Source organism: Dendropsophus ebraccatus, chromosome 10 (assembly GCF_027789765.1).
Source record: "Dendropsophus ebraccatus isolate aDenEbr1 chromosome 10, aDenEbr1.pat, whole genome shotgun sequence".
NCBI classification, from domain to species: Eukaryota; Metazoa; Chordata; class Amphibia; order Anura; family Hylidae; genus Dendropsophus; species Dendropsophus ebraccatus.
In genome coordinates, this window is record NC_091463.1 from 75,215,092 (window position 1) to 75,241,761 (window position 26,670).

Consider the following 26,670-nt stretch of genomic DNA (forward strand, 5'->3'; position numbering starts at 1 on the left):
CTTTATAACGATTCCGAACATCGAACTAATCGTTTGTGACCGGTCAACATGAACAATTAGCACCATGTTCGTACGATCATACGAAGATTTGCAAACATGTTCGCTCATCACTAGTGGAGAGATGAAAGATAGTATGACTGTAGGATCAGACTACGCTGGCTTTATTTGTGGTCTGTTACTATGGAAATGTATTTATGGTGTGTCAAGTAATACATTCAGAATTCATTGACTCATACAGGTAGGGCATGATTGACGATGATCCTGCCTTTCACTGGATTATTTTGGATAAACTGTAGGTTAGTTGTCCTGTTTTGACCAGTTCAAATTTTTATTGTCCTAGTGGAAATATAGTAGCTCTACACTATAATTATGAACACTATTTGGAGATGTGTATTTATAGAGCCATATCTGAGATTTATCTTACTGAGGAGGCGTAAAAATTATGTTGTAGGTGACTAAGTAGCCATCATTGTACATGTAGAGTTTACGATCATTAGCATTATAAGACAGACTCTGCACAGTCTCCTTTGGTTTTTCCAGAGGAATTCTCAGCGACCCTTCTTTCTTGGTTTTTGTGTCATACATGTAAAATATTTCTTCTTTTTCAGTACTGAGGGCTCTAGTAACATACAAGACACCACACGCCATGAAAGCATTGCTGGCTGCTTGCTTATACTGGCCTGTGAGCCAGGTCTGTTTTACTGCAAGAGATACAGGATCTAGTTTACTGATGGTAATGTTCCCAGCATAATTTTCTGTTGAATAAATTACCCAAAGCCCTTCTTCATCACTGGCTATATCAATGTCTTGCCAATAAGAGGATGAATAGGGGAACCGGTTGTTGTAACCAGCATTAGGGAGAAGAACAGAGGGCTCGAACTTATCAAGCTCTGGATTGTATTTGCGTATGTGTGCTCTGTCGTAGCAATTATAGTACATTGTCTTATTAAACATAATCATTCCACCCCCTTGTCCATAGTTTTCACTTGTGAAGTTTCTGTCCAAAGCATGTTTATAGAGCACGAGATCATTGCTTGTATTGTAGGTACGTAAACTGTTCATTGTCCTTTTATCTGTACTGAGTGGAGCCACCCAATGAACATTCTGATCAGCTCCGGCCATTGAATCTCTTCCCCATCCTCCATATTTGTAGCCTGTTCCCAGATAGTTCAGTTGCACTACAGATGGTTTACTGATGTTCATAATGTATCCATATAGACATGTACCTGCACAATAAAACACAGTATACTTCTTAATTCTAAGAAACATGAAATAAAAAAAAAAAAAAAAAAAAAACTAGGAATGAAAGAGTTTAGCATTTCTCGAAAGATCAGCGTTTCTCAAACTGAGGGGCGAACCTCACCAGTGAGGCGCACCCTAGTTCCTGGTGAGACACTGCTGGGGAGGCAGTACTCACAAAAGTGACTATAAGCTGCACAGTTCTTTCCCTGACTACAACAATCTTTGGTTTAAGAACATTATTGACTCATTTTCTATGTATTTTTATGTTATACAGCCATATAACAAGGTAGACTATGCAATTGTTTTTATTTTTCCATGGACTTCAACCACAGATGGTGAGGCCCAGGAATCCTCTTGGTGATGCTGGTGAGATAGGAAAGGGGGCAAAAGGGTAATTAAAGCACATTACAAAGTTATATAACTTTTTAATGTGTTTTAAATACCAGAAAAAGAGTTGTTCTTTAAGGTGTCATCTAGTTTAACACATTCAATATCAGAAATGGGATTTATTGAAATTTTTGGGTACAACTGATTTCCCTCGCTTACATACTTCACTTTCTGCTTTGTCCTGCTCAGTGTAACTGCTTTGCCACTCCTTCTAGGATTTGTTCCCCCAGTACAGCAGACCAGGGGCGGACACAGACTGCATAGGGCCCTTGTGCAAAAAATTTTCTTGGGCCCCCCGATAGGCAAACTATGCCACCACATTCCTGGCTGCCCCTCATCCCCACACACTACCCATCCCAGTTGCCCCCCATCCCAACACACACTACCCATCCTGGCTGCCTCCATACTATACCCCATTTGTCTCCCCAATGGTCATCCATCATCATCAGGATGCTCAATGCCGCAATGGCAAACCATCAGGTGATGTCACTGGTGCGCACGTCCTAGGGCAAGGCAGGAGTGTGGCGCCACTGTGGCCGGACATGGCTCATGTATCCAATAGAGGAGAGTGGTATGTGGGCGGGCCTCTGCTGCTGGATTCTCAGCGCTGGCGGGTCGAGGGTCGCAGGACAATACATATCACCTATGTGGCGGGGCCCGGGGCAGCGGAGGGGCCCGCCGGCCGGAGTCAGAGCCCTGCGGGCCCCTCTGTTGGCCTGGGCCCCTGTGCAGCTGAACAGGCTGCACATGTGATATGTCCGCACTGCAGCAGACCCCCTTCAGTTCAGGTGCAATTGATCTGTAGAGTACAGGTTGTACCCCAATAAAAAGTCAGACCACTTCTCTAAAAACCCAAACTGTTCTCCCCTACACCAAGACTTAGGCCAGATTCACACGTCCATGATATACAGCCTGTAGTAAGCTCGTTGTACGCATGTGTCAGTTCAATAGATTAGTGTTTAACTGTTCCAGAGCTCACTGTATCATAATAAATTATGGTGCAAGGAGCACCAAAAGAGCTCAGTCCATGATATACAGCAACCATGTATCACAGATGTGTGACTCTGGCCAAAAGCCATGCATTTAACACCCTAAACTGTTTCTACTGTAATGTGCATGGCACAGGCAGTATTCGAGAGAATACAACAGTGGAGGTCCTTCCCTTCAACTTCAACTTATTCTTAATTCATCTACACCTACCATGTATTCTGTCATTTGTTCCCACATTGACCATGACAGCTGGGTTATCTCCTGACCCTCAAGTAATTTTTCCACTCTTTCCACCTATAGTATAAATAGATAATGTACTTATAGATAGTAGACTAGAGAACAGCACACAGTGTCAGTCAGCTGCTTCTAAGGCCAGCAGGATATTGTCATGCATTACAGGCATGGACTCTCGGGACAGGGATATAATATTACCGCTTTATAAAGCTTTGGTGCGACCTCATCTGGAGTATGCCGTCCAGTTCTAGGCACCGATTCATAGAAAAGATGTCGTAGAGCTGGAAAAGGGTACAAAGACGGTAAACTAAACTAATAAGGGGAATAGAGCATCTCAGTTATGAGGATAGATTAATAGAATTACATGCCAATTACAATGATAGAGACATTTAAGAGGAGATATGATTAATCTATTAAAATATGGGGAAAAGATGTTCCAGGTAAAACCCCCTCAAAACAAAAGACGATTGTGGCCCCTGCTGTGTTTCTTGCCCGCCTGTGGTCGGGTATATCTGTGTGGGACACTTTGGGTGAGTAGCATCTGCACTCTGTCTGTATTATATATTAGTACCAATGTTTTCTATTTCTGCCTGCACTACTTATTTTATGCCACTAGATGTCACTGTATTTCATGTATTGTTTGCACAGCTGAAGGAAAGGGTTAACTGACCAACTCTCCCTTTTGTGTGGGGAGATGCAGACCTCCTCTCCAAATTCCAGCAGGTATAACAGGCGCAGCTACTCCCAACAGATGATGTGTAAAATTGCTTTATATAAGCAATTTTACAGATCATCTGTTGGGAGTAGCTACGCCTGTTATACCTGCTGGAATTTGGAGAGGAGGTCTGCATCTTGTTACGGCCCTGGCGTGGGTTTGCAGGAAAGCTGCACACGGGTTCCCTTCTTGAGTATACGCATGGAGAGTTGTGCCTCGATCTTGCACAACTTAGCCAGGTGAGAGGGGAGCCGGCTTCACTCCGGTACTGAAATTCTATACATCCCATTGCATCTGGTCCTGCACATGGAGCGCTGTCTTTGTTCTCTTTTTCTCTAGCTTTTGTGTGGGGAGATATTTCCTTGACCAACCAATGAGCCGGGTACCTCAAGTGATCTGGTCAATCACTGTCCAGTATCAAAGCCTTTCTGCTGTGTTCTATCCAATCAAGGAAAAGTTCATTCCCTGAGGGAGTTCGAGTGACTGAGAGGATTTCTGTGATAGAACTGCTGTCATGGCTCCCCTACTCAAGACCCCAAAACATGGGTTTCTTATTCCACACCTATCGCAAAAGCCAAAGTTTTCAGTCAAAGTTCAGTGGTGATGAAGTTAGTCTATTATTTTGCCACTAGATGTCAGTATTTTCTATGTATGCTCCTCTGTGTTGCACAGCTGTAGCAAGTAAAGGGTTACTGCTCCTTCTGTATTGTGTATTTTGCTTACCAAAAGAGATACTCTTCTTATATAACCTATCACTTTCCTTCTTTTCATGCACACATCCTTCTCCACCACTTACAGGGGCTTTCACATATCCCTGTAGGAGGTAGTCACTTGGTGGGAGAAAGTGTAGCTGCAGTTTCCCTCAGATTCTCTATGGAGGAAGACACACACAGAGTAGGCATCCCTGCTGAGGTTTGGCCAGGGCCTTGCTCTGCCAGAACCCCTGTCCAGGATAGTCCAGTTGTGTTGGAGAGTCTGAGACACACGTTTATGAACAGCCAGAGAACAGTCTATCTGCTTCCACTATACAGTGGTAGACACTAAAAGGAGGACAAGTTGAGGATAAACCCAGCCCACACTGAGAACCACTCTACAAAGTACAGGGCTTTATCCTAAGCTACAAAGGAACTGACCCTGATAGGACAGAGGTACCAGAGGGTCTACATATTCTATCTCACAGTACAGGTGAAACAGGGACATGCTCGGACATTTAGCTTCGCCCAGGTAACCTCGAAAAGGGCTTATGTCTCCCTATTAGGATGGGTAACTCGACACTGTAGGGCAGAAGGTGGTCAGACTATATTCGAAACAGGCACGAGTTAACTTGTCACTTAAGTGTCTCTCAAGTATTCTTCTCTCTAAAGTTCTGGCAGAGCACAGTACTACATTGGGTTGGGACTCCCTTGACAAACTCCTCTCCTCTACGCTGCTCCACTCTACGCTGGACTGTAAGCTATACAAACACCGCTACAACTACCTCTCCTATATTCAACATTTGCAAGTTACTCTCAGCACAGATTCAGTGAAGCACTTAAGTCTGTACCGAGATCAACTATCAATTGCCAAAGCATTTATATTGTTCAAGACTATACAGTAAAGTCGTTTTGTTTATTCTACTGGGACTCATCCTTACATTAGCACCTGCACCTATACGCCTTCGCTACACACCTTGGGTCATTTCCCTCTTTCTGTGGGTGGCGGTACCGATAATCCGGGTGGGTCGATTGCCAGTCAGGACTACGGTGACAGGAGCCCAAGGGACCCATCACAGTGTGGTGTCCACCAAGGGCGTTGCTAGTATGTTACACCCCTGTCTGTACTTCAGGTAACTATGGAAAAGAAGTAGTACTTAAGTTTTGACACAAGATGTCGCTATTGTATGTAACTGTACTTGTATTTTGCACAGCTGCAGGAAACTAAAGGGTTATTGTTTGTTGTGATCTGTGCACCAATAAGGACCTTTTCTTCTTCTCTACCTATCTCTAAGCTCCTTTCTTTTCTAGGCTTTCTTCTCCACCACTCACTGGGGACATTACACCTCCTTTAGGAAGTTGTCACATGGGGAGAGGAAGTATACACCCACACTAGTCAACCTTAGGATGCAAGATAAGTTGCTCCCTGCTGTAGTCCAACTCGGCCCTGGTAACAGTCCTGATAACAAGAGGAACTGATCTGGATAGAGAAAAGTTGCTAGAAGCCTACTTACTCTATCTTGCAGCGCGGGTGTAACCAGAAAATCTTGGGCACTCTGCTCAACTCAGGTAACAAGGTCTGAGGCTTCTGTCACCCTCATACGACGGGTCACCCGACACTGGTGAGCAAAAGGTGGTATAGCAACAAAGGTCGAAACTGGGGCACAAGTAAACATCTACTTTCAAGTCTTCAGTATTCTATTTCTTCTTCTTCTTCTAAAGTTCCGTCAGAGCACACTTATACCCTGGGTTGGGACTCTCAGCACACACTCCTTTTCTCTACTCTGAACTTGAACCACAAACTTCTCTCCACTGTTCTGGACTCTCAGTACAAACTCCTCTATGCTGCTCACTGCTCTTCTACTCTAAAGGTTCTCAGTACAGCTCCTGTCAAGTCTACAGTCAGCTATCAGCTATTGTATAAAGTATTTCTGTAGGAAAGAAGATTTATTTATGCTAACAGGACTCAGTGATTCTTGTTCAATGCCTTCCCCCCGGTGCTGCCGGCTGTGTTTTGGTGGGGCATTTTGGGTTTGGTCCTGTGACATTGGGGTTGCAGGGCCATTCCGTGGCTTCCCTTCTCTGCATGTGCACGCTTTGCGGGGTTGGCGGTCGCTGACCGACACGGTGTGGAGTTAGCGTAGGGACCCGTGTGAACCAGGGGACCTGCACGTGGTACACGGGGCAATATGGTTTGATCAAATTATATACCAACATCCTGGCGTTGGTTTTAAAATAGGCCTAGCGGCATTAGTATCAACCATAGGTGTGATGTGCAGCTGCTCCTTTCTCTCCATGTCGTATGAAACAGCTACTACATCTACTCCTGCTGCAGCAATTTCTGAAGTGTGCACAGTGTCCCAAGTGCAACCTCTGATCACTTACAACATTGTTGTGACAACAGCCCCAACACCAGTGACCACTACAGCCTCCTCAGCAGTGATGGAGACCTGCCTTTGCTGCAAAAGAATAGGACCCAGTAGAATTCCATGTGTTATGCCATGGACAGCTTTTCTCAAGTGGGAGAGTGTGTGGTGTCGCTAGTATGTTACACCCTTCGCTAAAGTCTGTATTTCAAGTAAATGTGGTAATGAATTAGTACCTAAGTTTTGCCACAAGATGTCCCTATTGCATGTAACTGTACTTTAACTTTGCACAGCTGTAGGAAACCAAAGGGTTATTGTTTGTTTTGATCTGTACACCAATGAGGACCTTCTCTTCTTCTCCACCTATCTCTAAGCTCCTTTCTTTCTATGCTTTCTTCTCCACCACTTACAGGGGACATTACACCTCCCGTAGGAAGTGGTCACATGGGGAGAGGAAGTATACACCCACACTTAGTCAGTTTTAAGGTTCTGAGCGGATAAGATGCAAGATGTCTACCCCACTAAGTGAGCAGCATGCTCCTCTCAAGATTGTCAATAGCTCAGTGATGCATTTTGCTCCTCCAGATTACTTATGATCCTTTTAGACTAAATGTTTATTGTTTAATTTTTTTTGAGAAAGACTGATTTTATATATATATATATATATATATATATATATACACGTATATATATATATATAACTTCAGCAAAGTAAATGCAGCACTCAAGGTATCAGTTTGGTGATGCCTAGCGGTAAGTACCAGAGACCAAAGGTACACAACGATATTCAAATGTAGAAAACCGCAGCACACAGGTGGATGAACTTCAAACAAGCGTGTTTATTTCCCCAAACCACGGTACATACATAATCAGTGGTGCCTTGGATTAAGAGCATAATTCGTTCTGGGACCGTGCTTGTAATCCAAATCCAATCTTAAACCAAAGCAAATTTTCCCATAAGAAATCACTGATATGCTGACAATTGGTTCCATACCCCCAAAATAATGATTTATTATTCTGAATAACATGTAGAACAGATGAAACAAACATTCAGAAACAGTAGAATATGTTATATTATAAGTTACTGTACAGTACAGCAATCAGCATGTGGAGTATAATGTATAATAAGTGCATAACCCTGATAACACAGCAGCAGTTTGTAGATACAGGATGGCGCTACAGATCCCCATAATGCAGTAGTGTAGTACAGCAGACTAGAATAGAGAAGCAGGGCTGCTGTCAGAGGTCTGTGTGGTCACATGACAGCAATGGGGAAGGGTGTGTGTTCAGCATTGACCAATCAGGACTGACAAAGACTGCAGGGAGAGAGGGGTTACAGCTATGGAGAGATTACCTCCACAGTCCTCTCCTCTGATACAAGCCCCAGCCTGAAGTGGATCTGCTATGATTTGGAAGGTGAGGGAGACTTCCTGGGTCAGAGTACAGGGCTGTAGACCCCGCTATGCAGACCATGCCCCTCCCTCACTCGCCCTTCCACCCAGTACAGGGAGGTCTTAATCCAAAACGCTCTCAAACCAAGTTACTCTTAAACCAAGGTACCACTGTGTATATATATATATAATATAGTGGTGATTGGATTCCGAGCATAACTCGTTCCGGGGCTGTGCTTGTAATCCAAATCCACTCTTGAACCAAAGCAAATTTTCCTATGAGAAATCATAGGAATGCAGACAATTGGTTCCACACCCCCAAAATAATGATTTATTATTCTAAATAACATGTAAAACAAATAAAATAAACATTCAGAAACGGCAGAATATGTGATATTATAAGTTACTGTACAGTAATGGAGAGGTTGGGAAACACAAGGGCTGACAGAGACTGCAGGGAGCAGGGAGGAATGAGCAGGGCAGATGTGGGCACAGTATAGCAGCGCTCTCTGTCCGGGGAGAGAGGGGTTACAGCTATGCCGAGATTACCTCCACAGTCCTGTCCCCTGATGGAAGCCCCAGCCTGATGTAGATCTGCTATGATTTGGAAGGTGAGGGAGACAGTGTACAGTGCTGTAGACCACCTATGCAGACCACCTGCCTCCCCCACTCCCCCTCCTACCCAGTACAGGGAGCTCTGAAACCAAAGCAATGCTCTTAAACCAAGTTACAATTTTGAAAAACTGTGAGCTCCTCTTGCAAAATGCTTTCAATCCAAGTTACTCTTAAACCAAGGTACCACTGTGTATGTTATTTATTTTTATATGTTTTAGTTGTATAATGGGAAAGGGGGATGGGGTATTTCAACTTTGTAAACTTTTATTGGGGGAGGAGCTCTGACATATTTTTTAAAACATTAACATTTATAATTTTTATACACTTTTCAAGCCCCCCTAGGGGACTATTACATGCAATAATTAGCTTGATTGGTCAATGCTATTCCATTGCATAGCATTTATCAGTGTTACCTTTGATCTTCTCATAGAGTCTGAGAGTCAGACTCCATGAGAAGATTGGGGATTGGACTGCACGGAGGTAAGCATCATACCTCCGTCAGTCAGGCAAATCCATCAGGACCCATGTAGTCATGCGGGGATCCTGATCAGACAGTGACAGAAGGGGCTTCTGTCACTTACATTTAAATGTCAGGACCATGGTGTTTAAGGGGTTAATGACAGATGGCAACCCAATCGCTGCAGCTCGTCATTAACAGTGAGGACTCGGCTGCTAATAGCAGCTGGTTCTCACTGCTAATGAAGCTAACGCAGCTCCTGACCTTGCTTCAAAAAGCTGCCTGGACCCTATGGCATACCAGTATGGCCTTGGTCCTTTGGGAACAGGTGGCCATGTCATACCAGTATGGCATGGGTTGTATAGTGGTTAAAGCGACTCTGTGCCCACAATCTACCCCCCCCAAACCACTTGTACCTTTGTTTAGCTGCTTTTAATCCAAGATCTGTCTGGCAGTTATTGTCCTAAAAAAAATCTTTTAAACTTGCAGCCCTGTGCCAAATGGGTGTGGCCTATAGTGTCTATGCCCTAGGCTTGTACTGCCTCTCTGTCCCTCCCCCCCCACCCTCTCCACCATTAGGAATGCCCCAGGGCAGGTTTTTTTCTATTCATCACTTGAACAGTGCACAGGTGCCTTAACGATCCAACACCTGTGCAGTGCTCACACAGGTGATGGATATAAGAAATCCTGCCTGGGGCATTCCTAATAGTGAAGAGGGCGGGGAGGAGGGACTGAGAGGCGGTGCAAGCCTAGGACATAGACACTCTAGGCCACGCCAATTTGACACAGGGCTGCAAGTTTAAAAGCTGTGTTAAGGACAATAATTGCATCACCTGCCGAATGTACCCCAGGACAGATCTTGGAGTAAAGAAAACTATCCGATGGTACAAGTGGTTTGGGGGGGGGGCGCAGATTGTGGGTACAGAGTCACTTTAAAATATGTCAGTGCTAGCACAGAACAACTCTTTAACTCTTCTTATTCAGAGCCACTAACACCTAAGGGTGAGGCCTCATGAAGCAGCTCCTGGTGGGGACCAAAAATTGCACCATGCAGCATGTTCATAAGTCTGCAAAATAAATTTGCTGAGCATCTGCCAACACACTGCTTGGTGCACTTCTTGGCTGTTGTCACCTGTACACGTTCTCCTTTCAACTCCTCTAACTTATAGTTTCATGTAAAGAACATCATTTCCTTCCCTTCAGCCACCTCCAACATACATTCCCATGGAAATGCGGCTATGTTTGCAACAATTCATTTATTGCAGAATTGACATACCATTCATTGGAAAGACTGGAGGGGAAGGCACTGAGTTTGTCTGATTTGTACAGGTTTCGAGTTGCCACTTCAGCGATGCAATTTCCTTTATGATCATTAGAGTATTATTCTTATCATAGACCTCCAGCTGGTTCACCATGGTGGAAAAGTTGGGGATCTATAGCAGAATAAAGGAAAAATGGTATTGGAGATCAGGTTGGTTGCTTGTAACCATATCAAAGCCAAAGTCGCTGTGACATTGTGTCTTACCTCCAAATACAGAGATTCCAACCCAGCGTTGGTGCCGTTCATTAACGTTTTCAGCTGCAGTATAAGGGCCTCCATTGCTTTAATCTCTGACCTTACCAGCTGAAAGTCCAGGTCAATGTACACAATACTTCCCATCTTTATCACCCCCACAAGTTTGGTCAGGTTAGCCAGACGCTCCATGTAGGTATTCAGTGTACTCTTGACCTGTAAGAATATTGTGAGTCTGTTTAGTTTCAGCTACCTACAAACTAAAGGCATGATACATACTATGTATATATTATGTATTGCGGATCTTTAATAATATGTACTCTTTACTGTTTGTAATAAATGTTTACTGAGGACTAACAAGATAGAACTGTATTACATAACCCTAAATCTGCCCAATACAAGCGGAGATCTTATAGACCAGTGCTTATTTACTGGGCTTAGTATCAGGCAGCCAGGGCCACACAATTATTGCTGGATCATTTTTGCAGCTCTTTACCTCTGTCTTTCGCCAACCACACATCCCCTATAACATAAAGGGAGATCTGGAAGATCTTGTTCTTCCAAAGGGCGGAACAGTTTATATACAGTATAGTAATTTTAGTAAGGTTTTTGAATGGTCTCTACTGGTTTAGTTTAAAATAAATCCCATCCAGGGTATAAAAGGACTGATACATCCAGTTGTTCCAGTTATTTCCAGTTTGGCACGCCATGGACGATCTCATCATACTAGTACATACCAAAAGTCGGTGCATTATGGACGAATGGAATCGTCCAATTGCACTTCAAAAAATTTGATAATTTTATGCTTTTATATGTTTGATCAACTGGTCGCTCAAACAGACAAGGTGGCGGACACGGACAGTGGACCCTATGCTGAATCCCTCCCACTGTCCCTGCCTACTTGCCACTTCTGACACTGAGTGATCGGGACCTCCGAAGCCATGCTGCAGGGGTCCCAATCGCTTTTTCTGATGGGCGGGGGAAAGTCACTTACCTCCGTCCTGTCGGATCGGCGATCTTTGAATAGAGTCTGCTCTCAGGCAGGCTCTATACATAGATTGCCGATAACACTGATCTATGCTGTGCTATGGTATAGCATAGATCAGTACATGCAATCTATTGATTGCATGTTTTACTGTGACAAAAAGTGTAATAAAAAAAGTTTTTAAAAGTATTAAAAACCCCAATAAAATTATTATTATACCCCCCCTAATAAAAGTATAAAATACCCCCTTGCCCATTATAAAAAAAAAAATATAAAAAAAAAATAAACATATTACATATCGTAGCATGTGGAATTGTCCAATCTATTAAAATATAACATTATTGATCCCACACGGTGAACGGCGTTAACCAAAAAAAAACAAAAAACAGGATTGATGATTTTAATAAATTATATATCAGAAAAAAAAGTAATAAAAAGCGATTAAAATTTTTCTGTTACACCATTATATTAATGAAAACTAGAGATCATGGCGCAAAATATGACACGCCAACCAGCCCTGAAGGTGGAAAAATAAAAGCAATATGGCTCTTAGACAGCGAGGAGGAACATGGCATTCATTTGACCCGGACATCCGTGCATCAAAGGGCTCGGTCTTGAAGGGGTTAAAAAAAATTCTCTGTAGTACCTCTTTAAGAATTTTTGTAAACCCTGCAAAAAAGTGTACACACTATAGTACAGTGTAGTACAGGTAGAAAGTGGTAAAGTGCATATAGTGCTACAGTATGATATATGTCAGAGAGACACCACTACCGCTCTACCTGATTGAATCTACTTGTCCCCAATGTAATGCTCTAATGTGCAAGTAATATACTATAAAAATACGACTTCCTGACTGTCTCACTTCTTTTATATGTTACCCAAAAACAAGATGTAAAATTAGAAGGCAATAAACAGAAGACAGAACATGCAATGTTATAGTACAGTTCTCTAAGAATGCTTTTTTATTGTGACACAATCCCATTAACTGTGAAAACGTTGATTAATGAGTGAAAGCAACTATGTCTTCCAATAATCTAATAATAATAATAATTATTATTATTATTACCTCTTTATGATGATAAATCTTTATATCCATGAGCAGTATGCAAGTTAGAAAAAAGGGGAATGGCTGACTATCTAATATACAATGATCGATCCAGGACTGTATATACCGCATGCAAATAGAGGAGTTAAGAAGGTCACCGTTGCAGAGGTGTTTTGGTATCCAAGCTATTGAAGAAAATGCTGTTTTTGATTTTGATGCTTTATGTCAAATGAAATCTGTAAAGTTTTTCAGTCTAGACTAATCATTGTATTGCTGGTGCTTCCCAGGTACCCTCTGCCCGTTACCCCCTTAAAGTATTTTGAATATTTGTACTAGTGTACAGACTTATGATAAGTGGACATGTTTTTAAATGTTCCTATGAGCATGACGCTAAGGCTCCGTGCACACGAAGCAAAAGTGGCGAAATGTCGCCAGCCTCCGTGTCATAATGACACTCTATGGGAGGCTTGCGCGGCTCCTCTCTCCGCTCGGAAGAATGAACAGCAGCGGAATTCTGCCACTTTTTGCTCCGTGTTCTCCCATCACAAACAATTTGTACGGTGCTTGGAGTGGTTTTGATGATCGTTTTCCAACATATTTGAACATGCGAACTTTTATCTAGCAATGTATGCAACTGCGCAATTTACGCTTGGCACCTTATAATCTGTAGGCATGTATAACTGTAGACCGAAACGTGCGCAATGGCGTAATTTACAATTTGCGCCTGATAATCTGTACGCATGTGCAGAGACTGGAACGTACACTTCTACTGTACAGTGGTTATTTGTTCTTGAATGTTCAAGAAACACAAAAAAATCACGATTTTTTTTTCACATTTGTGTTTGGGATCTGAAACGAACAATGGGATGTTCACTTATCACTAGTAGAAACGCCTCAAGGCTACAAACATAATAGCATGGACTTCCACTGGTTAAGTCAAACATTTGCGTGCCTGTGATGTATACCTACACGAGATTTCACTATTATTTGTTATTCAGTATCTTTACCTTAGTGATTTGCTGATCAATAATGATGGTCAGGTTCTGGTTGGAGGTCACCAGCTTCTCAAAACGATCTACAGGGAAGGTAGAATCTGGGAGGACAACAGGGCACTGACAGACCCCCAGCTCACCCAGAGTCCCAGTGGTGTTTTGAGTCTGATAAGACAAAAAAAAATATTTTTTAAAAAGCATCTATATCAATCAGTACAACAGGTTAAAATGCAGGTAAAGTGCAGGTAACAACAACTAAATGTCCATGAAAGAGATGAAGCCTGAGGTGGCCTTCTGACACATGAATTAAAGTCCCCATACACCTTGAGGCTATGTTCACACTGCGTACGAATCCGTACGCATTTCGTACGGCGCCGTACATGTGCGGCTGAAACTACGGGCGTGCGAATATTCGATGTGCAGCCGGATGCGTACGCAAGTGTACGCGATGCGTACGCAATGCGAACGTACGCCCGTAGTCTACTTACGCTTCCTGAGCCCCCTACGAAGCGATCTGACAGCGGTCTTTTACTTGGAAATCTTCGCCTAGCCCCGGACACCCCACAGAACCTTTTGGATCGGCATAGAAGAGTGGAAAAATGAAGAAATCACCACTTCGTACGGATTCGCGCGATACGCTACGGGCGTAAGTTACAGCCTTCCGGCCGGAAACAATGGTCTGGTTTATTTCTTACGGCGCCGTATACGATCCGGGCATACACTGACATTGTACACTGACTACGTAAGTTTCCGGACGCATATTCACGGAGCGCACTATGGCCGTAAGCTTACGTAGTGTGAACCTAGCCTAAAGAAGTCCATCGAAAATTTTTATTAAAGTATTGTATTGCCCCACAAAAGTTATACAAATCCCCAATATACACTTATTATGGGAAATAAAGTGCTTTTTTCCCTGCTACTTACTACTACATCAAGGCTTCACTTCCTGGATAACATGGTGACGTCACGACCCGACTCCCAGAGCTGTGCAGGCTGTGGCTGCTGGAGAGGATGATGGCAGAGGGATGCTCAGTGTCCCTCCAGTGCCCTGTGTCCCTCAGTGTCCCCCTGCCATCATCCTCTCCAGCAGCCACCGCCCACACAGCTCTGGGACTCGCGTCGTAACATCACCATGTTATCCAGGAAGTGAAGCCTTGATGCAGTAGTAAGTGCAGGGAAAAAACACTTTATAAGCATTTCCCGTAATAAGTGTATATTGGGGATTTGTATAACTTTGGGGGGGGCAATACAATACTTTAATAAAAATTTTCGACGGACTTCTCCTTTAAAGGGGTAGTTCACCCAAAAAATTTTTCTTTCAAATCAACTGCTGCCATGAAGTGCCAGAGATTTGTAATTTACTTCTATTAAAAAATCTCAAGCCTTTCAGTACTTATCAGCTGCTGTATGCCCAACAGGAAGTTGTATTATTTCCATTCTGGAGAGCAGGAGAGGTTTTCTATGGGGATTTGCTACTGCTCTGGACAGTTCCTGACATGGACAGAGGAGGCAACAGAGAGCACTGTGTCAGACAGGAAAGAAAACACCACTTCCTGCTGGACACACAGCAGCTGATAAGTACTGGAAGACTTAAGATTTTTTAATAAAAGTGAATTACAAATCTCTGGCACTTTATGGCACCAGTTGATTTGAAAGAATTTTTTTTTTGGTGGACTACCCCTTTAAGGCCCTATTACATAAAGCGATTGTTGGCCGTATTGGTCTGATATCAGCTGTTATGGAAGATAATCGTCTCGTGTAATAGAAGACAACGATCAGCTGACATGCATGATGTCGGCTGATCGTTGTCTTTCAAAATGTTGAAAGCTGAGCGATCTTGATAGTAGCGATATGCTGCTATTGCTCTGTGTAATAGAAGGGACAGCACCAGACTGCTGCTATCTTCTATGGGCTGCCCAGACGATCTAGCGATCACCTGAGCAGCCCACTCACATCACCCCGCCCCACCCCCCCGGCTGTTACCTGGTCGCGTGTAATAGTGTCAGCAGTAAGCGGGGAACGAGGAGCAAGCGAGTGCTGACCTGATAGGTCGGCGCTCGTTTGCTCCTTGGAATTGCCCCATGTAATAGGGGCTTTGGACTTGCTTGTGGTGGATTTGGAAACCAACCTAAGGTGTATGGGGTTCTCCCAAACAACCACCAGCAGATGAGGGGAAGGGGAAGGAGAAGGAATTTCTTAACCTACTGCAGCCAGTTTGTGGAGGGGCCAACTAGAAGTGATGCCTTGTTGGATCTGGTTATTTCTAATAATGCTGAGCCGGTTGGGGGTATCACTGTCCATGATCACCTGGGTAATAGTGACCACAATATAGTGACTTTTAGCTTAGGCTATGTTCACACTACGTATGAGTCCGGCCGTAGTTCGTACGCAGCCAGACATGTGCGGCTGAAAGTACGGCCGTGGGAAAAATAGACATGCGGCCGGATTGCGAACATGCGGGCGAACCGCGAACATACGCCCATAGTAGAGTTATGCTTCCTTAGCTTGTTTCGAAGCGATCTGAAACAGGTTATTTACTTGGAAATCTTCGCCAGCCCAATACAATTCACAGAACCTTTTGGATCTAAAAATCAAGTTCAATTTGGCTGAAATAAGTACTTCGTACGGGACCGCATGGAAATCCACGGCCGTGAGTTGGAACATTTCCCTCCTCAAACAATGGTCTTGTTCATTTTTCATGGCGGCGTATACGATCCGGCGTAAGCTCATACGTAGTGTGCACTGTGCGGCCGTATATCGTATACTTTCAAGCGAAGGCATCAACCTCAAAACTACGGGCGTATATTCGCGGTTCGCACTATGGCCAGAAATATACATAGTGTGAACATAGCCCCAAAGTGTAGAAAAGAAAGACATGTTGGAAGGGCAAAAACGTTTAATTTTAAAAGGGCCAATTTTCCTGGGTTAAGGGCAGAACTTCAGGGCATAGACTGGGAGCGGCTTTTTTTCCCCAACTAAATAGGCATTGCCCCATTCCCATTAGAGGCTTGCCATGACGCAATTACAAAGCCTCTGTGCTGCCAGGACAGTAAAACCCCCCCCCCACAAGTGACCTCATTCTGGAAACTACACCCCATAGGGAATCTAACAAGGGGTGCAGCAGGGATCTGACCCCCTGGTGACAGGCACATTTGTGCCTTGAAAATGAAAAAAAAAAAAAGGTATATGTTCTACATATCTGCCCGTTACCAGTGGGGTTTATATGCTCATTGCACCCCTTGTTAGATTCATTGAGGGGTGTACTTTCCAGAATGGGGTCACTTGTGGGAGGTTCCCACTGTCCTGGCAGCACAGGGGCTTTGTAATTGCGACATGGCCTCCATCCTCCATTCCAGACTCTAAATGGCGCTCTGTCCCTTTGGTGGATTGCCCTGTGCCCATATGGCACATTATGTCCCCATGTGGGGTATTTTCGTACTCAAGGGAAATTACCCTACACATTTTACCTTCATTTCCTTTTTAACCCCTTGTGAAAATGGAAAAAAATCAAGGCGAGACCAACATTTAGTGTAAAAAATTTTTATTTTTACACTAAATCATTGATCGTCTTGATTTTTTTCACTTTCAGAAGGGGTTAAAAGATTAAAAAAAAAAACACAAAATGTGTAGATCAATTTCCCCTGAGTATGGAAATACCCCACATGTGGACATAAAGCGCCATGCGGGTGCAGGGTAAGCCTCCAAAGGGAAGGAGCGCCATTTGGCTTTTGGAGGCTAGATTTGGCTGGAATGGATTTTGAGGGCCATGTTGCATTTCAAAGGCTCCTGTGTTGCCAAGACAGTTTAAATCCCCCACAATTGACCCCATTATGGAACCTACATCCCACAAGGAATGTAACAAGGGGTGTAGTAAGCATATGGACCCCACTGGTGACAGGCACAAATGTGGAACAATGTGGCGTGAAAATGAAATACAGTAAAACCTCGGTTCCCGAACACCTTGGAGTTCGAACAATTCGGTTTTCAAACTAAATTTCCCCCTAAAGTTTTGCTCGGTATCCGAACATTGCTCGGTATCCGAACAAACCAGGGGGATAACTGTCAGCTGAACCGATGTTCAGCTGACAGTTAGAGGTGTTTGGGAACAGTGAGAGGCAGGAGCGGGCAGCTACTTAAACTTGCCGCCGTGCTCCTGCTACAATCAGATGCGGGGGACACCCTGTAAAGAAGTGGGGAATCCCATCATAATGATGGGATTCCCCACTTCTTTACAGGGTGTCCCCAGCAGCTGAGAGGAGAAGGAGCATGGGGGCAAGTTTAAATAGCCGCCCGCTCCTGCCTCTCACTGCGGAGACAGGCTGTAAAGAAGCTGGCTCCCAGCGCTGTCCTCCTGTCTCTCCCCACCAGCCCCCCCGCCGGCCTGGAGCGCTTCCGATAAACTTACCCAGCCTGTACACCCCTATAGACTGCGGCGCGCCCGTAGCCCGGCTCACCAGCTTCTTGCTCCCGCTGCTCCCCGCCGCCTCTGCAGACTCTTCCTTACCCTGCAGAGGTGGCGGGGAGCAGCGGGAGCAAGAAGCTGGTGAGCGGGGCTACGGGCGTGCCGCAGTCTATAGGGGTGTACAGGTTGGGTAAGTTTATCGGAAGCGCTCCGGGCCGGCGGGGGGGGGGTGGGGGGCTGGTGGGGAGAGACAGGAGGACAGCGCTGGGAGCCAGCTTCTTTACAGCCTGTCCCCGCAGTGAGAGGCAGGAGCGGGCGGCTATTTAAACTTGCCCCCGTGCTCCTGCTCCTCTCAGCTGCTGGGGACACCCTGTAAAGAAGTGGGGAATCCCATCATTATGATTGGATTCCCCACTTCTTTACAGGGTGTTCCCCGCAGCTGATTGAAGCAGGAGCACGGCGGCAGGTTTAAATAGCCGCCCGCTCCTGCCTCTCACTGTTGCGGGGGATGTGGAGTGTTTTTGCACTCTGTGGGCCAGGTGCTCTGCACCTGACCCACGGAGTGTAAAAACCAATTAATCACATTTACATTGTTCCCTATGGGAACTTACAGCTTGGTTCTCGAACTGCTCGGTTCTAGAACAGCCTTCCAGAACCAATTATGTTCGAAAACCGAGGTACCACTGTATTAAGTTTTTTACATCATAATGTTGGCCTAGCCTTGAGTTTTTCATTTTTACAAGGGGTTAAAAGAGAAAAAAGACACAATACATGTAGAGAAATTTCTCCTGAGTCCGTAAGTACTCCACATGTGGACATAAAGCGCAATGTGGATGCAGGGCAAGCCTCCGAAGGCAAGGAGCTCCATTTGGATTTTGGAGGCTGGATTTGGCCAGAATGAATGAAGAACGCCATGACGCATTTACAGAGCCCTCGTGCTGCCAAGACAGTGAAAACCCCCCACAAATGACCCCATTCTGGAAACTACACCCCTCATGGAATCTAACAAGGGGTGCAGTGAGGATACGGACCCCTTGATAATGGCCACATTTGTGCCGTGAAAGTGAAAAAATGAAAATTTTCACTTTCACGTCACATTGTTCCACATTTGTGCCCGTCACCAGTGAGGTCCATATGCTCACTGCACCCCTTGTTAGATTCATTGAGGGGTGTAGTTTCCAAAATGGGGTCACTTGTGGCGGTTTCCACTGTTTTGGCTGTATGGGAGCTTTGTATATGCGACATGGCCCTTGAAATCCATTCCAGTGAAATCCAGCTTCCAAAGGTCAATTGGCGCTCCTTCCCTTTGGAGGCTCGTCCTGCGCCCGCTTGGCATTTTATGTCCACATGTGGGGTATTTCCGTACTCGGGAGAAACTGTGCTACATATTTTTTTTTTTTTTCTTTCATACCCTTGTAAAAATGAAAAATTGAAGGCTAGAACAACGTTTTAGTTTAAAAAGTTTCATTTTTCATTTTTCACGCCACATGAAAATCTGTGAAGCACCTGTTAGGTCCAAATGCTCACCAGAGCCCTTGTTACATTCCTCGAGGGGTGTAGTTTTCTAAATGGTGTCCCTTTAGGGTGTTTTTTATGTTTTGGCACCTCAGAGCCTCTGCCAACCTGAAGTGGTACAGTCAAAAATGACCAAATATAACGGAGCCATTGAAATTCACCAAGCGCTACTTTGTATCTGAGGCTTTTGATTGCGTCAAGTAGCACAATAGGGCCACATATGGGGTATTTCTATAAGCTATAGAAACGGAGCAATAAATATTGGGGTGCATTTATCTGGTAATAGGTTTAAAATTATGAAAGATATTGGATTACAATAAAATCTCTGCACAGAAAATGTAAATTTTCAAATTTCTTACACACTTAGCTTTTATTTATGTCAATCACCTAAAGGGTTAAAACACTTTCTGGATGTGCTTTTGCAGGGTTTGCAGGGTGCAGTTTCTGAAATGGGGTGCTTTGTGGGGCTTTCTAACATACAGTTCCCTCAAATACACTTTACGGCTAGGTTCAGACGCTGTAACTGTGCGGCTGTATTTGCAGCTGTAATTGTGCGGCGGTATTTTTGGTGGTTCGTGTGTATGCTTGGAAGTATAGGATATGCGGCTGCACAGTGCACACTATGTCTGAATCTACGGCGCTATCGTAAACGGACCCGTAAAAAATGAACAAGACCATTGTTTGCGGCTGGAGATGCGGCCGAGGATTGACAGGCGGTCCGTACGGAGTACTTAAAAAATAGCCGGCAATGATGCCGAATGCCGATGCCTCTAATAGTTAATATATTAAATTAATAAAACACATTTTCTTTGTAATCAAGACACTTTCGTTGTTTAATAATTTATTTCTAACGAATCCATCATTTTGCAATTAAATATACTGTTAAAATAAATAGATATATGAATAAATGTATATTTATATATATATTAATTTTTTGACAGTATATTTAATTGCACAATGATGGATTCGTTAGAATTAAATTATTGAACAAAGAAACTGTATTTATTTCACCGAAAATGTGTTTTGTTAATTAAATATTAATTAGTACAGGAAGCTCCATAAGCCGTTAATTCATATTCCCGGCAATAGAGCTTTCTGTACTAATCATCACTTTACTTTAATGAAAACATCAAATGTTTCTTCTAATTATGTTATGACAATAGCATTATTAGAAGAAACATTTAGAATTATATGTGCGCTCAGCTGATTGGCTGTTCGGCTGAGCGCACATATAATGAGCCGGTCGGTCCGCAGTACAGTGACTTCATTGTGCTGCGGACCAGCGAAGAGGACACATCGGGGTGAGTATAGAGCTCTCCCCACCCCCTCCCCAGCACTGCACCCCTCCCAGCAAGGAAGGGGGGTCACGTAACCCCTTCCTTGCTGGGATGGGTGCAGTCTGACATCAGTCTGGCCCGCAGGGGGTTAAGGGGGATGCAATACATCCTCCCTTAACCCCTTGGGGGTCAGACTGTAAGCAGCGATCTGTAAAGATGCTGCATACTGTAAGGAGCACAACACCGCTCACAATGATGGGTGTTGTGCTCCTGTTTGTGTTTTTTTTGTGTGTTTCTCCCTTTTTGTTTTTCAGATATCGGTATCCTGGGGATTACGTCGGATTCCATGGACTACGTCGATGACCAGCGGTTGTTGTTTTAATTTTTTTATTAAAATGGTCAACGAGGGGTGTGGGGGTGTTTTTATTTGAATAAAATTTTTTTTTAACTTGTGTGTTGTCTTTATTTCTTTACTTTATAGACTTAGTAGTGGAAGCCGTCTAATAGACGGAATCCATTACTAAGTTGGGGCCTAGTGTTAGCCGGTATAAAATGGCTAACACTAACCCCCTATTATGACCCCAGTACCCAATGCCACCAGGGGTACTGGGAAGAGCTGGGTGCCAGTGGTCCCGGAGCGTCAAAATTGGCGCTCCTGGACCGGGCGGCAGCAGGCTGGTAAGATTTAGGCTGGGGAGGGCCTAAACCAATGGCTCTTCCCACCCTGGTGTTACCAGGCTGCTGTCGTTTGGTTTTTAACCCGGCTGGTTATAAAAATAGGGGGGACCCTATGCGTTTTTTTAAATTATTTATTTATTTAAAAAAAAAACGCATAGGGTCCCCCCTATTTTTATAACCAGCCGGGTTAAAAACCAAGCGACAGCAGCCTGGTAACACCAGGGTGGGAAGAGCCATTGGTTTAGGCCCTCCCCAGCCTAAATCTTACCAGCCTGCTGCCGCCCAGTCCAGGAGCGCCAATTTTGACGCTCCGGGACCACTGGCACCCGGCTCTTCCCAGTACCCCTGGTGGCATTGGGTACTGGGGTAATAATAGGGGGTTAGTGTTAGCCATTTTATACCGGCTAACACTAGGCCCCAACTTAGTAATGGATTCCGTCTATTAGACGGCTTCCACTACTAAGTCTATAAAGTAAAGAAATAAAGACAACACACAAGTTAAAAAAAATTTTTATTCAAATAAAAACACCCCCACACCCCTCTTTGACCATTTTATTTAAAAAATTAAAACAACAACCGCTGGTCATCGACGTAGTTCACGGAATCCGACGTAATCCCCAGGATACCGATATCTGAAAAACAAAAAGGGAGAAACACACAAAAAAAACACAAACAGGAGCACAACACCCATCATTGTGAGCGGTGTTGTGCTCCTTACAGTATGCAGCATCTTTACAGATTGCTGCTTACAGTCTGACCCCCAAGGGGTTAAGGGAGGATGTATGGCATCCCCCTTAACCCCCTGGGGGCCAGACTGATGTCAGACTGCACCCATCCCAGCAAGGAAGGGGTTAAGTGACCCCCCTTCCTTGCTGGGAGGGGTGCAGTGCTGGGGAGGGGGTGGGGAGAGCTCTATACTCACCCCGATGTTGTCTCTTCGCTGGTCCGCAGCACAATGAAGTCACTGTACTGCGGACCGGCACATTATATGTGTGCTCAGCCGAACAGCCAATCAGCTGAGCGCACATATAATTCTAAATGTTTCTTCTAATAATGCTATTGTCATAACATAATTAGAAGAAACATTTGATGTTTTAATTAAAGTAAAGTGATGATTAGTACAGAATGCTTTTTTACCGGCAATATGAATTAACGGCTTATGGAGCTTTCTGTACTAATTAATATTTAATTAACAAAACACATTTTCGTTGAAATAAATACAGTTTCTTTGTTCAATAATTTAATTCCAACGAATCCATCATTTTGCAATTAAATATACTGTCAAAAAATTAATATATATATAAATATACATTTATTTATATATATATTTATTTTAACAGTATATTTAATTGCAAAATGATGGAATCGTTTACATTTAATTATTGAACAATAAAAGGGACTTTATTAGAAAGAAAATGTGTTTTATTAATTCAATATATTAACCATGAGAGACATCGGCTATAGTGCAGAGGATCGCAAACCCCGGTAATAGCAATTCATGTAAACTGTGTTCCCTGCTTTCCCAGATGCATCCAGAGGTGTTTGCATCACTTTCTTAACATTTTATTTCTTATTTTTAGTTGAACCAGATTTCCAAGTAAATGACCGTATGTTTTGAGCCACATGTCTATTTTTTCCCACGGCCGGAGTTTCACCCGCACATTTACAGCCGCATAAAAAATACAGCCGCACAGTTACAACGTCTGAACCGACCTTTAGGCTATGTTCACACTACGTAAGCTTCCGGCCGTAGTGCGCTCCGTGAATATGCGGCTGGAAACTTACGAAGTTAGCGTACAATGCAAAGTATACGATCCCGGCCGCACAGTTCACACTTTGTGCGAATGTACGCCGGGATCGTATACGGCGCCGTAAGAAATGAACAAGACCACCGTTTCCAGCCGGAAGGCTTGAAACTTACGCCCGTAGCGTATCCCGCGGCTCCGTACGAAGTGGTGATTTCTTCATTTTTCCACTCTTCTATGCCGATCCAAAAGGTTCTGTAGGGTGTCCGGGGCTAGGCGAAGATTTCCAAGTAAAAGACCGCTGTCAGATCGCTTCGTAGGGGGCTCAGGAAGCGTAAGTAGACTATGGGCGTACGTTCGCAATGCGTACGCATTGCGTACACACTGCGTACGCATCCGCCCGCACATCGAATATTCGCACGCCCGTTGTTTTAGCCGTACATGTACGGCGCCGTACGAAATGCGTACGGATTTATACGTAGTGTGAACATAGCCTGAGGCTATGTTCACACTGCATACGAATCCGTACGCATTTCTTACGGCGCCGTACATGTGCGGCTGAAACTACGGGCGTGTGAATATTCGATGTGCGGCCGGATGCGTACGCATTGCGAACGTACGCCCGTAGTCTACTTACGCTTCCCGAGCCCCCTACGAAGCGATCTGACAGCGGTCTTTTACTTGGAAATCTTCGCCTAGCCCCGGACACCCCACAGAACCTTTTGGATCGGCATAGAAGAGTGGAAAAATGAAGAAATCACCACTACTTACGGATCCGCGCGATACGCTACAGGCGTAAGTTACAGCCTTCCGGCCGGAAACAATGGTCTGGTTCATTTCTTACGGCGCCGTATACGATCCGGGCGTACATTCGTACGAAGTGTGAACTGTGCAGCCGGGATCGTATATTTTGCATTGTACGCTAACTACGTAAGTTTCCGGCCACATATTCACGGAGCGCACTACGGCCGGAAGCTTTTAGTAGTGTGAACCTAGCCTAAACTTGAACAGATCCCTAAAAAAATCTGATTTTGAAATTTTACTGAAAATTTGGAAAATTGCTGCTAATGTTTTAAGCTTTTTATTGTCTAAAAAAAAATGAAAGATAGTTTAATAAATGCTGCCAACATAAAGTAGACATGTTGCTTATGCTATTTAATATATAATTTATGTGGCATAACCATTTTCTGTATAAGCAGAAAAGTTTCAAAGTTGGAAAAATGCAATTTTTCAAAATTTTTCACGTTATTTTTTTTTCATAAAAATTCATTATAAATATCGACTCCAATTTACCAGAAATGTAAAGAACCATATGTCACGAGAAAACACTCTCAGAATCAGCCAGATAGGTAAAAGCATTCCCAAGTTATTAATGAATACAGTGACACAGGTCATATTCATAAAATTTGCCTCGGCCCTTAAGGCCATTTTAGGCCCAGTCCTTAAGGGGTTAAATGTTCCTTAATTTGGTAACCTTTACAGTGACTGTTATACAGTTCTATCATCTGAACAGTACTGAGAGTTTATTAGTAGAGAGTCATTAACACATTCTATTCATTAGAAAGTATATTTACTTATATTAACATCACCATCCATGGTTATTACTACACAGCTGACTTCACTCAGAAAGCCCCTTGAAAGCATTTTTTTTCTATAGTTCATGAGTAAAAAAATAAGTTTTGAGATGATCAATACAAAGTAATAGATACAACCCTGACATGTGGAGAAGAACTTACTGTATTGGCGGCATTATTCTGGTAAATGCCGAGGAGCAAAAGAAAGAAGGTGGTGACCTTGGGGTTCTTCATGTCTTCTATGGTGCTGGCTTGTGGTAACCCACTATATATACACACCAATGTGTATACTCCTCCCCGCCCACTTAGTATCACTTCATCTTACGTGTAATTTTTGATACATGATTTGGCTGTCACCTGTGGGGAAGAAATATTCCATAATACAAGACAATGACACATGCACAATGCCACATAGGCACAATTTTCCCAGGTATTATTTCACTGATTTTCTGAAAGGTGATAAGTTTAAGATCACAATTCAATGGCTTCAAGTTCAAATATGCCTTTAAATACTTAACCCCATAAGGATGTTGCCTATTTTAGACTGAAGGACAAATCATTTTTCATGTTCTTTATTTCATCTCCACATTTCAACCATAATCTTTATTTATCTGATGACATCGCTGGATTGGGGGGTTGTTTTTTCACAAGACCAATTACACACATAAATGGTAATATTACCGGGTACATACTGTACATTGCTAATTAAAGGGTTAATGTATGTTGCTGATCCTACTGCTTAAAGGGACTCTGTCACCTCCAACCCACCCTCCTCAAATCCCTAAAGTGAAGTAATCTGTAAGTAGGATAAAGGATGCTGATTCCAAATCTGTAACTTGTAGCTTTCTACTCCTTTGTCTTTCACGGTGGTAAGTTTACAAACTGGAGATAATGATGCATAGAGAGGACGGTCCAGCTCAAGAATAAAATGGAGAGGAATACTTATACTCCTTCATTTGTGGCTTATAACAAAGGAATGCAAGAACATAAAAATAAAAATTGCAGATATAGAATGAGCGTTGTATACTCTACTCATGTATAATTTTCTGATAACTTAAAGGGAACCTGTCACCCCCCGTACCGGGGTGACAGGCTCCCGACCCCCCGTTAGAGACCCCTATACTTACCTCATCCCGCCGGGTCCCGCTTCTGGATTCGGTCGGGTCCCGGAGATCTCAGCCGCTGCAGCCCGGCGCGCGCGCTGAGAGATGAGTCCAACACCCATAGAGAATGACAGGAGAGTCCAGCGCTCCGTCATTCTCTATGAGCGTTGGACTCATCTGTCAGCGCGCGCGCCGGGCTGCAGCGGCTGAGATCTCCGGGACCCGACCGAATCCAGAAGCGGGACCCGGCGGGATGAGGTAAGTATAGGGGGTTCTAACGGGGGGTCGGGAGCCTGTCACCCCGGCACGGGGGGTGACAGGTTCCCTTTAAAAGAGTCACTGTCGTGATTTTTTTTTTTTTGCAGAAATCAATAGTCCAGGTGATTTTAAGAAACTTTGTAATTGGGTTTATTAGGCAAATATGCCATTATCTGCACTTAAAAAGACTTTTCCCAGGTCCCCCCTCCTATACTTTCTGTCATCCACTGCTCAGAATCAGGAAATCTCAATCAGACGCGTCCTGTTTGTTCTATGAAGAGGGGAGTGGGGGAGGAGTTTAGTGAATGTTTTGGAGGTGACAGAGTCCCTTTAAGGAACAATACAGATTTATATCAGGTTGTTCTTTCATAACAAACTTGGTTTCAGTACAAACATTAGGAAAAGCTTGGGTCGGCATAAAAGGCAAACATTGGCCAGTTCTTATTGACGAACCTGCTAAATTTGCATTGGCTCCATGTCAGAATAGGATAAGG

General features: G+C 43.8%; 1 protein-coding gene across 1 annotated transcript; it reads right to left on the reverse strand.

Moving 5' to 3' along the window:
- Positions 1-420: 420 nt before the first annotated feature.
- LOC138766428 (olfactomedin-4-like) lies at positions 421-18,941 on the reverse strand. Its single transcript, XM_069944024.1, has 6 exons — positions 18,798-18,941; positions 13,640-13,789; positions 10,615-10,818; positions 10,382-10,522; positions 9,506-9,518; positions 421-1,226 (listed from the first exon to the last, which is right to left on the reverse strand). Exons 1-6 carry the CDS (start codon positions 18,939-18,941, stop codon positions 421-423), a joined length of 1,458 nt encoding a protein of 485 aa, XP_069800125.1.
- Positions 18,942-26,670: the final 7,729 nt, after the last annotated feature.

Coding starts and splice junctions, on each gene's coding strand:
- LOC138766428 (XM_069944024.1), bottom strand. CDS start 18,941: ATGGCGTTCTTCATTCATTCTGGCCAAATCCAGCCTCCAAAATCCAAA. Junction 13,790..18,797: donor CAGGAGAAATTTCTCTACAT/GTATTGTGTCTT, acceptor TTGTCTTATCAG/ACTCAAAACACCACTGGGAC. Junction 10,523..10,614: donor TGGAATCTCTGTATTTGGAG/GTAAGACACAAT, acceptor ATTCTGCTATAG/ATCCCCAACTTTTCCACCAT.